This window comes from Rhinatrema bivittatum, chromosome 1 (genome assembly GCF_901001135.1).
Source record: "Rhinatrema bivittatum chromosome 1, aRhiBiv1.1, whole genome shotgun sequence".
NCBI classification, from domain to species: Eukaryota; Metazoa; Chordata; class Amphibia; order Gymnophiona; family Rhinatrematidae; genus Rhinatrema; species Rhinatrema bivittatum.
Genome location: NC_042615.1, coordinates 115,912,185 through 115,927,055, shown reverse-complemented (window position 1 = coordinate 115,927,055; position 14,871 = coordinate 115,912,185). Strand labels below are relative to the sequence as shown.

Here is a 14,871-nt window from a genome sequence, read left to right as displayed (position 1 = left end):
GGGAACTGCTCGATATGCTTCCCCTCGCCACACCCCTGATGGCATTGACTACAGACCAAGAGGCCAGTGACCGTTCCCCCATGGTCTCACCGGTCTCCAGGACATTGGGATCCTCCGCACCTTAGCGCCGAGGAAAGACCGGGCTGAGCACCATGAGAAATCCCACAAGCATCGACACCGGTCGCCATCGGCGCACGGCTCTGGTTCCGGCACAGTGTCAGCTGCCATACCACTGCCAAAGCGATCCCGTGGTATAGAGGCACCATCATCCTCTGATAAACCTGGGACTCCCAGGCATTCCCCACCGATATCAGTGCCAGGCACCATGCCCCCTCAAAGAACCGAGGAGGCACCAGTGACTCTTCATCCCCCCTCCCTCAGTCCTATCCTCACCGGACTTTCAGGAGGAGTTGGACTGCAGGGTGCAGAGTGCGGTGCTATGAGCCCTATGGAGCGTTGAGCTGCCCCCGCCACCGGCCCCCATACCAGTACCGGAGTATCCTGGTACCCCTACTCAAGTGCCTGGACACATCCTCTTGGGTGCTCTCCTGACGCAGCCAGTGCCCAAGGGACCCTCAGCTCCCCAGTGGCCACCAATGGCTCCCTCAGGAGCAATCCCCATTATTGGCTCCTCCAAGGAGGAAGATGCATCCAGCACTGTGGTCCTGAAGCCTCGGCTCCCCAAGCCTTTACCCGGACCCTCCAGCCCCCAGTGCCCCAGTTACTGGTGGGACCGTTGATGCCCTCGGTGCCTTTGCAGCCCTCGGAGTCCAGGACCCAGGGATTCACACAGGCCTCACCCCCATATATCCCGCAATGACCTCAGCAAGGAAGAAGGCCCTTATGACCCGTGGGAGGATGATTCTTCAGAGTCCTCTTCTGAGGTCTCTGGCAACCCCTGTCAGCCTTCTCCACCAGAAGAAAGGTGTTGGACCCTCCGGAGGACCTCTTTTTTGTGGGTTTCGTCAGGGCCATGGCCGAAGCTATCCCCTTCCAGCTTCTCCCAGAGGGAGGATGCGCGATATAAAATGTTGGAGGTCCTCCAATTTGTTGACGCTCCTAAGGAGATGATAGCTGTTCCCATCCACATCTTTAAGGATCTTCTCCTTCAGATGTGGGAACACCCCATATACATCTCCCCAGTGAATAGGAAAGCAGATGCTACCTACCTAGTACAGCAGGCCTTAGGTTTTGAGATACGTAATATCCCTCACCAGTCTGCGATTGTGGAGTCTGCTCTCAAAAAGGCCAAATGCTCCCGCACCCATGCCTCTGCCCCTTCAGGGCGGGAACATAGGGAACTGAATGCTTTGGGTAGGAAAGTTTTTCAGGGAGCTATGCTTATCGCCTACATTGCTTCCTACCAGTTGTACATGACTCTGTATAACCGGAACCTGTGGAAGCAGATCCAGGAGCTGGCAGAATGCCTGCTGCAGCAGCAAGAGTCTTTCTTTGCTGTTGTGTAGCAGGGACTGGAAGCTGGGAAACATGAGGTGAAATCCACCTATGATGTTTTTGAGACAGCAGCCCAAGCGGCCATTGCGGACATCGGTGCCCGTAGGATGGCCTGGCTTCATGCCTTCGATCTGAGGTGCAGGAGAAGCTAGCTGACCTACCATGTATAGGTGAAAACCTTTTTGGAGATAAGGTCAGAGATGCGGTAGCTAGGTTGAAGGATCACCATGAAACACTTCAACAATTCTCCGCTAGTGCTTCAGACCCCCCATCGTCTGCCAGGAATTCTTCCAGTCCCAGCTCCAGGAAGTCCATTTACAGGCAGAGAAAATATTATCCCCTGCCTTTCAGACTTGCACACCCTGTGCTGGCTCCAGGGGCCGCTCCCATAAACAGCGGGCACCTTGGCCCCAGCCGGCCCCTCAGCAGGCTCCAGCTACTGGCTTTTGACTGGAAGCGAGAGAGCATGGCCCAGCAAGATGATCCTGATGCAGGATCCCCCAGTGGGAGGCAGACTTCTTTGCTTCGGCCATCACTAGGCGGCTATCACCTTGGAACATTGGGTCCTTTCCATAGTTCGCCAGGGATATCACCTCAATTTCAGAAGTATCCCAGGGGACTCTCCCCCATGTCCATCGTGGTGTTCGTCCGCCCAGCAGATCATTCAAACAAAGCTATCCGCCCTTCTCACGGCAGGAGCAGTAGAGCCTGTGCCTCGTCCTCAGCAGGGCCGAGGTTCTATTCAAGGTATTTCCTCATACCAAAGAGGACTGGGGGCTTATGCCCCATTCTCGATCTCAGGGTGTTTAACAAATTTCTTGCAAGAGATAAGTTCAAAATGGTTTCTCTGGGCACTCTGTGTTTCCTCCTCAAAAGAGGAGACTGGCTCTACTCCCTCGATCTCAGACACATACACCCACATTGCCACCTTCCCCGAGCACAGAAAGTACCTTCGCTTTGTGCTGGGGAAGACTCACTACCAGTATAGAGTCCTGCCTTTTGGCTTGGCTTCAGCTCCTCGTGTCTTCACCAAGTGCCTGGCAGTTGTGGCAGCGCACATCAGGTGCTGTGTGGTGTACTTCTTCCCCTATTTGGACGACTAGCTGGTTAAGAGCGACTCCCGCATAGGGGCACTGGATGTTCTTGTCCTGACGAAGTGGCGATGCAATCTTTGGGTTTTGTCATCAACTACCCAAAATCTCACCTCTGTCCAGCTGCCCATCTATACTTAATAAGAGCCAGACTGGACACGGTTCAGGCAAAGGCGTTCATGCCACGCGATTGGACTCTGGCCCTTTCTTCATTGGCAACTTTTGTACACAGCAGTTGGAATATGAGTGCACACCTTCTGCTTCACTTGCTGGGCCACATGGCAGCCTCGGTCCATATTATCCCAATAGCCCGCCTTTGAATGCGCAGTGCACAATGGGCGTTGTGGTCGCAATGGCAGCAGGCATCCCAGGATCTCAAGTCGCATGTCTCCATCACACAACCTCTGAAGATCTCTCTGTTCTGGTGGGTGAATCTCTCCAATTTAGAGCAGTAGGTTCCCTTCCATGCCACCCTGCTTCATGTAGTTCTTACCACCAATGCCTCCTCAGGGCTGGGGAACCCATGTGGACGGCATCCATGCGCAAGGTCACTGGACTGCTCAGAAAGCTCTCCGCCAGATAAACTTCTTAGAGCTTCAGGCAATTCGTTACGCTCTCTGGGCTTTCCAAGACCGGTTATCCAACAAGACAGTCCTGCTTCGGACGGACAACCAAATCGTGATATGATATATAAACAAGCAAGGAGGCACGGGGTTGTTCCTCCTCTGTCAGGAGGTGGTGCAGATCTGGTCTTGGGCTTTGTCTCGGGATGTTGCTGAGAGTGACGTACCTTCCTGGGACTCTGAATGTGCTGGCAGACTGCCTAAGCCACATTTTCCAGCCACACGAGTGGCCCCTGAATCTGAAGGTGGCGGCCCGGATTTTCCACCAATGAAGAACCCCAAATGTGGACCTCTTTGCCACCCACACAATTGCAAGGTGAGCAATTTCTTTCCATAACAGGCTGGGAACTGCGGTGGGCAAACAGACCTCATCTAACTGGCTGGCGGACTGCATCACCTTCTGCTCTGCACAAGCGAGCCTTCAGTTTGGAGGCCGAATCAAAGCTCACTCTGTGAGGGCCATGGCAATGTCTGTGGCCCACCTACAAGCAGTTCCCATCGCCAACATTTGCTGGGCAGTGACGTTCCCTGTACACATTCACTGCCCACTACTGCTTGGACAAAGATGGTTGACAAGACAGTGCCTTCGGCCAATCTGTCCTATGCAATCTCTTCCATGTTTAACCCCAACTCTTCCTTCCTGTGGCCCCTGTTTGGAACCAGGCTGTCCCCCTACTGACCAACAGCATTGCAGTTTTTGTGCCCATTGGCACCTTATACGGTAGCTGTTGGTCTTGGTAGTTGTCGGGATCAGCCTGGAGCTTGGTATTCACCCATGTGTGAGGATTACCATCCTGCTTGTCCTAGGAGAAAGCGCAATTGCTTACCTGTAACAGGTGTTCTCCTAGGACAGCAGGATGTTAGTCCTCAGGAAACCCACCTGCCACCCTGCAGAGTTGGGGTCTCATGCGTTTTGTTGGGGGGGGGGTTCGCCCGTATTTTTTCTCTGTGTTACGGGACTGAAGGGGGACCTCGCTTGTACACACGGATAGTGGCATGCTGGGCATGCTCAGTGTGGCAGTCAAAGCTTCTAGAAATTTTGACAAGTTTTCCGTGCCGGGCTTCATCTGATGATGTCACCCATCTGTGAGGACTAACATCCTGCTGTCCTAGAAGAACACCTATTACAGGTAAGCAACTGTCCTTTTTCAACTCCTACTATTTAACAAGTTAATAATCAGATAAAAGTAACTGGTTACACTTGTGCCTTTTATTGATTATAAATAGTAATTGTGCTATGTTTTAAATTTAAAAAAAAAATTGTCTTCCAGCTTGTCGTGTGATGTGGACAAGGTGAGGGCACACTTTTTTCACTTGGCTGTAGATGCCAAATTGTCCGGCCCATGGCTTTGGCATGTACTGAAACATACGCACATACTTTTTTACTTTCAAATCAGAAATACATGGTTTTTTATAAACTGTGTTTGCAAATGGTTTACTGCAGACAGTTTTGAAGACTGCCCTTGTAATTTTTCTTAGTTCAATGTTTAAAACTCATACTAAAGTTCTACTATAGATTATTGCTAGAGTTTTGATCCATCTTTAAGAAGTATAGCTTTAAAAAACCCTCTTAACACTACTACCGGTATAGGTTTACGCAATGTACAATAAAACATACATAAAAGCAAATATGATGTTTCTATGCTTTTAATTATTTAGAAATACAACAGCAATATTGAATATAATTGTCCTAACTTTTCCACCCTTACCCTAATAGATTTCTATTTCTTTCATTTTAGATTTATTTTTCTGACAAATATTCCAGAACACTGCTTGCAAAGTAAAAATTATAGTTCAAACTTTTAATGTTTAGCTCAAGTTATGATGTGTAGATGGTTTTCTATTTAGCGTGACAGAGGGGGAGGGTAAGTCTGTGTGCAACTTTTACATGCATACTTTACCCTGCATTTTCACAGCAAACTTATGCACATCATTCCCAGCTAAATGCCCAAACTCACCCGCTCAAAATTGTGCCTGCTCTATTAAGGACATAACCTGTAGTGGTTAATTCAGGTGCATATGTTTTAAAATGAAAAGTATGCATTTTAGTCTAATCTCACATACATCCCTCATCCTACCCCCCAGAACACCTCTGCCCCGGTGTGTGTAAAAAGATATGCATGAAATAGATTACATGCATATATTTATGAGCCCTATGCTATATTATAGCAGCCATTTACATGCCTAAAACTGTTTTATGTGCATCTTTGAAAATTCACCCCATTATGGGCAATTTCCAAAAAGCTGCTCAGCAACTAAGAAATCCAGCTATTTTTAAGCTAATTTTTTTGACACAATCCAGGCCAGGTAGAGGCTGAAAATTATCCTAAAATGACCTGATTTGGCTAGCCATTTGCGCGGCTTACTGAAAATGTTCCTTCCTCCCTCTTCCTACCCCCAGCATCTATCTACTAACCCTCTAAGTTAAACAGGTAGATCTTTGCAAGAAAAGATCACTTCAGACCTCTGTCTGGTGCTTCCCTGGAGCTCTGATCCTTGAATTAACCCCCCCCCCCCCCCCAGGCTGGCTCATTTGCTACCATTCTCTTTTGTCTGAGCCAGAACCCTCTTCCTTTCCCCACCATCATGAGCACTAAAATTAGCCCTGCTATGGACCTTCCCAAAATATAATGGGGTTGGTGAGTGCCTCCTTCCTCCCTCATCCTCAGGTACCCAATCCTTAAAAATCTAGAGCCCTCTCAAAGACCTCGGAAGGCATTCCAGAGCCTTCCTGCTTCTGCTTTCCATCCCAAGATCTGTGTCTTACCTAGGCCTTTCCTTAACAACTTCTGCTGTCTCCCATCCAACTTCAGCAGTGGACACTGAGAGGAGCACACGAGTGATCTTTGGAGCAGCAGGGTGGCATGATGGTGGTGAGCAGCTGCAACAAGCAAGTTTCCAGGGGGAAAGAAGGGGCCAGGCTTGAGAGGGAGGGTGGAAATTATAATGCCAGCAGATTGGTATAAAGGGAAGAGCAAGAAAAAGTGGTGATAATGTGGTGAAAAGAACAGCAGCAGCCAGTCTGAGCAGAGATGGGGGGGGGGGGGGGGGGGGTGAGGAGAAGAATGGTGGCAGGTTGCTGTTAGGTGGAAAGAGCTGTAGCAGACTGGTTTGGGGGAAGGAGAGTGCTAGCAGAGCAGTTCCACCGTGAAAGCAAGAGTGCATTGGCAGGCTGCTTCAGAGAAGGGGATTCAGCAGCAGGTTGAGAGAGAACTGTGTCAGGCTGAGATCCTTGGCAGCAGTGAGTGGAGAACAGTTTGCTGTGAGTCTATGACTAGCGCCAAATTCATCAGAAATTGTTACAGCCATGGAATCATGGCAAGCAGGCACCCTTTGATTATGACATAACTTGTGAACAGAATTATATGCTTCTACAAATTAAGAAAAGACTGTGGTTTTCCAATGAGGTTTATAAATTTAGATTTCAACAAGGCTGAAAACTAAATCACATTTAATATAACTTGTTTGTAATGGAAATATCTACATGTGAAACAACCAGAAAGTTAAACCAAACTACAAAAGGGGAAGGTACTTGAAATACTTACATAAACAGGAGTGGATAAGACTATAGCACTGATAGAATGTGCACTATGATATTAAAAGAGCTCAAATATGCACTAACCATGCCCCTTCCAACTCTGTTCAACTTGCCTTGAAGACAGGAGAGTGAGATTGTGAGAGACTGGAGAAAGCAGATGTCATCCCATTACACAAAAGTGGGAGCAAGAAGGAAGCAGGCAACTACAGACCCATTAGTTTAACTTGGTGTTTCGCAACCCTCTCCTAGAGGCACACCTAACCAGTCAGGGTTTCAGGATATCTATAAGGAATATGCATGAGATAGGTTTGCATACCCTGGGTCTCCACTGTATGCACATATATCTCATGCATATTCATTGTGGCAATCCTAAAATTTGACTGGTTAGGTGTGCTTCCAAGAGAGAGTTGGGAAACTCTGGCTTAAATTCAGTACTGGGCAAAACTATGGAAACAATGTTAAAGAAAAAGAAAATGCAATACCTTGAAACAAATAGGTTACATGGTTTCAGAAGGAATATCATGTCTAAACTTAATTGAGTTCTTTCATTCTTTAATGTGGTGGCTGAAGTAGCAAACCAGGGAGATGCAGTAGACAGTGTCTATCGTGATTTCAGTAAGCTTTCGGATACTCTTCCACATGGAAGATTGGTAAGCTAGTTGGTTGGCATGGAAGCAAGCCAGAAAATTACAAACTGGATGAAGAACTAGTCGAGCAGCAGGACACAGGGTGGTAATAAATTGACTCCACACAGGTGAAGGCAAAGTGACCAATAGAGTACCGTGGGGCTTGGTGGTACCAGGACCAATTCTGTGTTAATATCCTTATTTCATAATATTGTGGAGGAAGTTGAAGGGAAAATATACTTGTTTGCAGATAAACCAAAATTCTGTAAAAGAGCAGACATCCCACAAGGGGTAAAACAAAAGGGACTCAAAAACATTAGAATAATAAGCAAGGATTTGGAACATGAGTTTAAATGCTAAAAGATGTAAACATGTATGCAATTGTAAAAGTCCATTAGCCTGATATCAATTAGAAAAAACTGTAAACTGTCCAGCAAATGCATCTCATGCACATTCGTTTTGGATATTCTGAAAACCTAGCTGATTTGCTGCACTTGAGGAATAGTGTTGCCTACCCCTGCAATAGATTTTCATATGTTCAAAGGTATTTATTTTACAATACTTATTGCATTAGCTAAATTGTAAAGTGAATAAATGTATTGATTTATTTTATTTGTAGTCATATTTGAAGTGTGAAAGATTTTTTTTTTATTCTTAGTTTACTTTTGTTGCAATGCATATCTTAATCAGAGAGCCATATCTACCATTAAAACTATAGTGAAAACACTTCAGGACAAATATATTTGGAGCCTATGTGTTAAGCATTTTTAGCATAGACACAAAATAGAAGAAAAAAAACAAAAACCTCTAGTGTATCAGACCCTTAATGTCTCTTTACCAATATACTGACCTGCTCATATGGAGAAGAGGGTGATAAGTAAATGTTCTCCAATAACATAACTACAAGCCTGGATTAAATAATTTTTTTTATTAACAGCTCACATAATTAAAATGAGTAACATTCAGCTCCAAGTAGCTTTCCCAAGAAACACTTTGTGGATCAGATTATGTACCAGAGTAATATACCATTATTTGATAGTGCTTAAATTATGTACAGGCTCCTTTTTTAAATTTCAATATATAAATTATACTTGTGATTTAATGGACAACCATTACATTACAATAATGGTATATCAACATCTCTTCAGAACTGTGCCACCCTAGCCATCTGTTTCCCTAGGAAATATTTCCTTGTCCATTAGGCCACATGCAATATATTACAAAACATATCTCAAACAAGGTAGCTGAGTTGTTTTATTAATTTAAACATATTTCTTAATTTCATCATACAATACTAATACGAACGCACCACCCATTCCTCTTAGTACATTGGACCAAGCACCTTTAAAGAAAGCTTTGGAGCCTTCATCTTTGGCTATCTTCTTCCAGCAGTCAATTGTGCCCTTATACATAATGTCAGCTGTTGATGCAAAAATGTAGGTGTTAGAATCTTTCTGGCATAACATTGGAGATATTGCAGCCTAAAATACATTCTACATCTTTGGCCTTTCACTTTTTTTTTTAATATAAAAGCAGTACTTTCTTTTTTATGTAGGATATAATAGAAGTAGTTTCTCTCTCTTCACATATTCTCCTATTTCTTTTTCATCCTTCTGTCTCCTTTTATCATCATCTCCCATTTCCTCACCTATTATAGATAACAGATCTATATATTCAGACCACCATTCCTTGAAATCAGTTATTAGTGCATTTTATAGCATGTTTGTTAAAAACCTATACAATGATTACTAAGAGATTTATGTCATAGAAGCAGCTTGATTTGTGAGCTTAATGAAGATATGTTGACGGGAATTTTCTGAAGTTTCTTAATTCCTCATTGGTTTGCAATCGACATCTAAAGCTATAAAACAGCTTTGTTTCCTTACCCCCTTTCCTGCCGGATTGCATCATCATACGACGTCTGACTGTGTCGAAAGGGTAGGACACCAGGCCTGCTACAGCTGTCACTGTTTGGGCAATCATCCAGCTCACCACAATGTGCACATTTTTGGGATCGGGCAGCATACCTGTTAGGAAAGGAAACCTGCACAATAGTGACAATGCTCCCAGAAAAGGTTTGCAAAAGCAATAAATCAACCAGCTCATCCCTCTGATCTCTGTCTGGAAACTGTTCATCTGCCCATCCATGTGTGATCTTCCAGTTTAGCCATTTATCAGCAAAACAGCATTACAGTCTATTTGTTCTTTCTTTAGTATATTTAGTCTGGGTGATTCTTTTCTTTGTCCATCAACTAAGACCTCCTTCCAGCAAAGTACACATCCACTAGCAAACACCGGAAATAACCAGCTCTCTTCACTTGGTTTATTCATTCATCCAGTAATCAAATCCACAGTTTATCATCTAGGAATATCTATGTGAAATCCATCCCTAATCAATTAACTATTCAATCCATTGTTTACTGAATATATCTACCATTCCATTCTCTAATAATTCCAACCATCAACCAGTTGATTTATAAGTTCGTCCATGCATAGGTTCATCATTCTAGTTCATGTAGCCATCATTCAGTCAACATAATCACATATTCACAGCCCAATTCACTTTCTCGCTTGAGTTTGATGTTATCCTTCTCTCAAAATTTAATATTGTCAATCACAATCAAACACCAAAACCATTATCAATGAATCCATATCACCCAACCATCTCATATCACTTCACTTCACACCATATGTGTCTCCACTATATATATTCACCATATCAATCCCATTTAACTTTACATCAGTCCATATAACACTCCAATCAACTACTCAATACACCCAACCAGAACCCAATCAATTAAATTATTAGTAGGATTCAATAATTCTTAAAATTAAATATTATGAGCATAACTTGAACCAAATTATTACACTAGTATGTCATGGTTGTTTGAGATTTTGTATCAGAAAAAATATCTTAAATAAGTTGCCATGTTATAAATATGATGATTCTTTGGAGTAATAAGTCAAATGAAAAAACTCAGCATAATTTAAGGTTCAGCTTGTGATCAATCTCCAATGTTTCAGTGAAAATATGCAAATGTATCTGCAGTTGTTAATGATCCACTGCTTGTATACTAAATAGAGACACACTGTTGCAATTTAATTGAATCCTAGTTGCATGGTGTCCTGCCTAGAGATGTGAATCGTGTCCTCGATCGTCTTAACGATCGATTTCGGCTGGGAGGGGGAGGGAATCGTATTGTTGCCGTTTGTGTGTGTAAAGTATCGTGATAATCGTTAAAATCGTGAGCCGGCACACTAAAACCCCCTAAAACCCACCCCCGACCCTTTAAATTAAATCCCCCCCCCCAATGCCTTAAATTACCTGGTGGTCCAGCGGCACACTAAAACCCCCTAAAACCCACCCCAACCCTTTAAATTAAATCCCCCCACCTTCCCGAACCCCCCCCCAAATGCATTAAATTACCTGGGAGTCCTCCGTAGCGGCGGTCCGTGGCTAAATCGGGGGAAGGGGGAGAGCACGAAAACCGGCACACTAAATCGTGAGGTCTTCAGTCGGCGCCATTTTTCAAAATGGCGGCGGCCATAGACGAAAACGATTCGAAGCAAGAGGTCGTTCTGGACCCCCGCTGGACTTTTGGCAAGTCTTGTGGGGGTCAGGAGGCCCCCCCAAGCTGGCCAAAAGTTCCTGGGGGTCCAGTGGGGGTCAAGGAGCGATTTCTTGCTGCGAATCGTTTTCCGTTTTCCGCCGGCAGGAGATCGACTGCAGGAGGTCGTTCAGCGAGGTCCGGAACCCTCGCGAGAGGTCCGGACCTCGCTGAACGACCTCCTGCAGTCGATCTCCTGCCGACGCCATTTTCCGTACGGAAAACGATTCACGGCAAGAAATCGCTCCTTGACCCCCGCTGGACCCCCAGGAATTTTTGGCCAGCTTGGGGGGGCCTCCTGACCCCCACAAGACTTGCCAAAAGTCCAGCGGGGGTCCGGAACGAGCTCTTGCTTCAAATCGTTTTAGTCTATGGCCGCCGCCATTTTGCGGCGGCCATTTTGAAAAATGGCGCTGGCTGAAGACCTCACGATTTAGTGTGCCGGTTTTCGTGCTCTCCCCCTTCCCCCGATTTAGCCACGGACCGCCGCTACGGAGGACTCCCAGGTAATTTAATGCATTTGGGGGGGGGGGTTCGGGAAGGTGGGGGGATTTAATTTAAAGGGTCGGGGTGGGTTTTAGGGGGTTTTAGTGTGCCGGTTTTCCTGCCCTCCCCCTTCCCCCGATTTATGATTTTTTGACGATAAATCGGGGGAATTGGTATTGTATCGTGGCCCTAACGATTTTTGACAATTTAAAATATATCGGACGATATTTTAAATCGTCAAAAAACGATTCACATCCCTAGTCCTGCCCAAAAAAAATTATTTTGAGGCAAACTTCTGAATTCACTTCTTCCTTGAATCTTTGCTCTGTTGCCCCATTTCATTCTTTTCCTGACCCACATATTTTCATCCAATCATATACTTTTAGGCCGATACGCCCTTTCTTCCTTGTTTCTCCTACATCATCCACCTCTCTAGCCCTGTCTCTCTCCCCCCTCCCCATTTTCTGACTCCACCTCCTCTCCATTTCTAACTCTGCATCTTATGACCCATTTAACCTTCTACTCCTTACCCTTGGCAGTGTCATAGATGCCGAAGTAGGCCGCTCTGTAGATTATGATGCCTTGGACTGAGACGTTGAACCCTTGGTACAGGCCTTTCAAACCATCAGTTTTATATATCTTACTGATGCAGTTGCCAAGCCCAGTAAACTCTCTTTCACTGAGGCCTTTGCCCACATCTGCGGCCAACCTTGTTCTGGCGAAGTCCAGTGGGTATACAAAGCAGAGGGAAGTTGCTCCAGCAGCTCCCCCAGAGGCCAAATTCCCCAAGAAAAAGCGCCAGAACTGGGTGTGCTTGTCCACTCCACCAAGGAAGATTTGCTTGTACTTGTCCTTGAAGGCGAAGTTGAGGGCCTGGGTGGGAAAGTAACGGATCACGTTGGCCAGGTTTCCCCTCCAGAAGGAAATGATGCCTTGCTCTTTTGGAATCCTCACCACACAGTCAATGATTCCTTTGTATTGCTTGTCGGCTGTGATCTGCTTGCTGGCATGTTGGACCTGGGGTTTCATCGAGACAATGAGGAATGGTGCCATAGAGAGAGAGAGAGAAAAAAAAAAGAGGCAAAGGGAAATGATCAGAACAATAGACTATATGGCAGATAGCTAGAAAGAGATGGAAACAATTGCAGAATAGAGTAACACATTTGAGCTGTACAAGGTGGAACAAATATAATGGTTGTTCCTGTTCCTGACACAATATTATTCTTTGCACCCAAATGCCAAAAATGATGAGCAGAGCTAAATTGGAAATGGTGGTCATTTTAAATTGTTGCTTAACACTATTACTAGTTGTAGAAAACAAGCTTGACTATTGAAAAAATGCCTTCTGCCACCCTTGAGTTGTAACACTGGATGTATATAATAGTCTTTAAAAATATGTATCACAGTCCTGTGGGCAACCTCATCTTTAAAACAAGTGTTAAAAAGTTATCTGTTAAATGCGAACTGCTGCTTTCTCACTGGTATAAGCAGATCCACAATATAGCGGTTATTGAAAAGATGACCTTTTCCCTTTGAAAGAAGCCATTTTGGTATGACAGAATCTGGATGCCTGAGTGGAAGCATTAAAATGAAAGAGGATTGGGCTGGTTGGTTGAAGGACTTCTAGGCCTACTAGCTGTGGGGAGCAAAGATAGATGACTTAATGTGTTATCTCTATATATCCTTATAAGGAGTGATGCTTGTGAACTGTGCATGTATGCAAGCTCTGAGATACTACTGGCATCTTGTTATTATGCTTCTGCTAAGTGTCTGTCTCTTGTTTAAATAGAAACTTAAAATCCCCAAAACGATCTATTCTGATTCCCTCCTCCAGCATTAAACGAATGTCCTAACCAAAAAGAAAAGGATACCTCCGTTCAGACATGAAAGCCTTCAAATACAAATGGCCAAGACAGGGTTGTATACTGCTGGCAATATTTCATGAAAAGTGTGAAACTGCTTTATCCAAATCCATACATTTTTTTAAGAAGCCATCAACATTATGTTGAGTAGACAGGACACTATTAACCCCAGACCCCGCAATTTATTCTTTGATCCCTAAGTGAAGGACTTCAACTTACTTACAACTTAGTCTCAGTTCTATAAACAGTCAATAGGAGCTAGTCCTGCCCATGTGTAACTGGAAGAGTTTCCATATTTAGTCACTTGGCCGTGCCAGCTGACACAAGGGATCCTCTTGTGCTTAACGTTATTCTTTTTGGATTTCTACCTCACGGATAGCTTCGTTTTTCTACTTACTGAATAGCGATTCGGTGAAGTAGAACACCCTACTGAACTTCACTGCTGCCGAGGTCATCGTGTTGTAAATGTCACTTTGCAGACTTTACTCCGTTCCAGCTACAAACTACATCCCCGCTGGCACAAAGCCTCAACCTGTTACTGTACCAGTTCGGAGATCAAGGAGGCAAACTCCTCCGAGGCACTTTTTCCCCCCACCACGCACACCTGCCGGGCTGCCTCTGCCCACTTCTTACCTGCAGCAGCAATTTCACTCTTTCAATGGGAGCCACTGCTGTCTTGGAAATGGCAGCGGCGATGCCACCGGCCAGAAAGTCCTTGAGAAAACTCATCGCTTGGTTACTCATGTTGGAGTTTGTTCAGATCCCCCCCCACCTCTGCCAAGACGAAACAAAATGCCAAGCCAGAAGCCTTCAACCTTCTTCGCCCACCGTACCCCCGCCGCCCAAATGGATCGAGCGTACCGCGGTGCCCTCTTATAACCCCTAGGGGGTCTCGCGAGAGGAGGAGACCCCCCGAGGGGCAGCTAACAGGCAGGCATTGGTGGAGCGATGGGAAGAGGCAGGGTTTTTTTTATCAGAGGGCACGGGACGAAGGCGCCATGCTCCTGTCCGCGGGTTCCTGCGAGGGGACGTTTAAAGGGCAAATGCAGGCGCTCGGGGCCGGCCCTGCAGAACGCAATGTCCCCCACCACCACGTGCCTGCGGTATTAATAGCGCACGCACAGGGCAAAGGCACGAACTCCTGGGAGGGCACCGGGCGACGTTACAGGAGAAGACCCCTGACTTTGAAAGTCAACAGGGCTCAGGTTCCCAACTTTAACTCGAGTAAAGAAAGAATTTAAAAACGCGGGCTTCGTCTTCCCGCTTCCAGCACACACGTAGTGGAAAGAAAGCAACATGGCTAAGCATCCCGAAGTCCGCCCCTGAACTAGAGGGTTAACAGGAGCACGGGGGCCGCCGCCGAGCCGGGCTGCAAGGCTCTGCTCCCCTCCCCCGTAGGCTGCGGAGGGCAGAAGAGGGGAGCCCGGCTCCGCTCGGCCGCGGCTCTTGTAGCAGGAACGACTCCTGGCTTCCCTCCCAGCCTTGCCCGTCTTATCTTTGGGATCAGTTGCTAATGGCAAAAAACGCGAATTTCATTGCGGCGACGGTTCACGCATCGCTGGCAGGTTTCCCCCCTCCGTGT

The 14,871-nt window shown here is 45.8% G+C and overlaps 1 protein-coding gene across 1 annotated transcript; it reads right to left on the bottom strand.

Moving 5' to 3' along the window:
- Window positions 1-8,241: 8,241 nt before the first annotated feature.
- SLC25A4 (solute carrier family 25 member 4) lies at window positions 8,242-14,150 on the bottom strand. The gene is made up of 4 exons (XM_029586447.1): window positions 13,923-14,150; window positions 11,958-12,444; window positions 9,220-9,360; window positions 8,242-8,753 (listed from the first exon to the last, which is right to left on the bottom strand). Exons 1-4 carry the CDS (start codon window positions 14,031-14,033, stop codon window positions 8,596-8,598), a joined length of 897 nt encoding a protein of 298 aa, XP_029442307.1. The 5' UTR covers window positions 14,034-14,150; the 3' UTR covers window positions 8,242-8,595.
- Window positions 14,151-14,871: the final 721 nt, after the last annotated feature.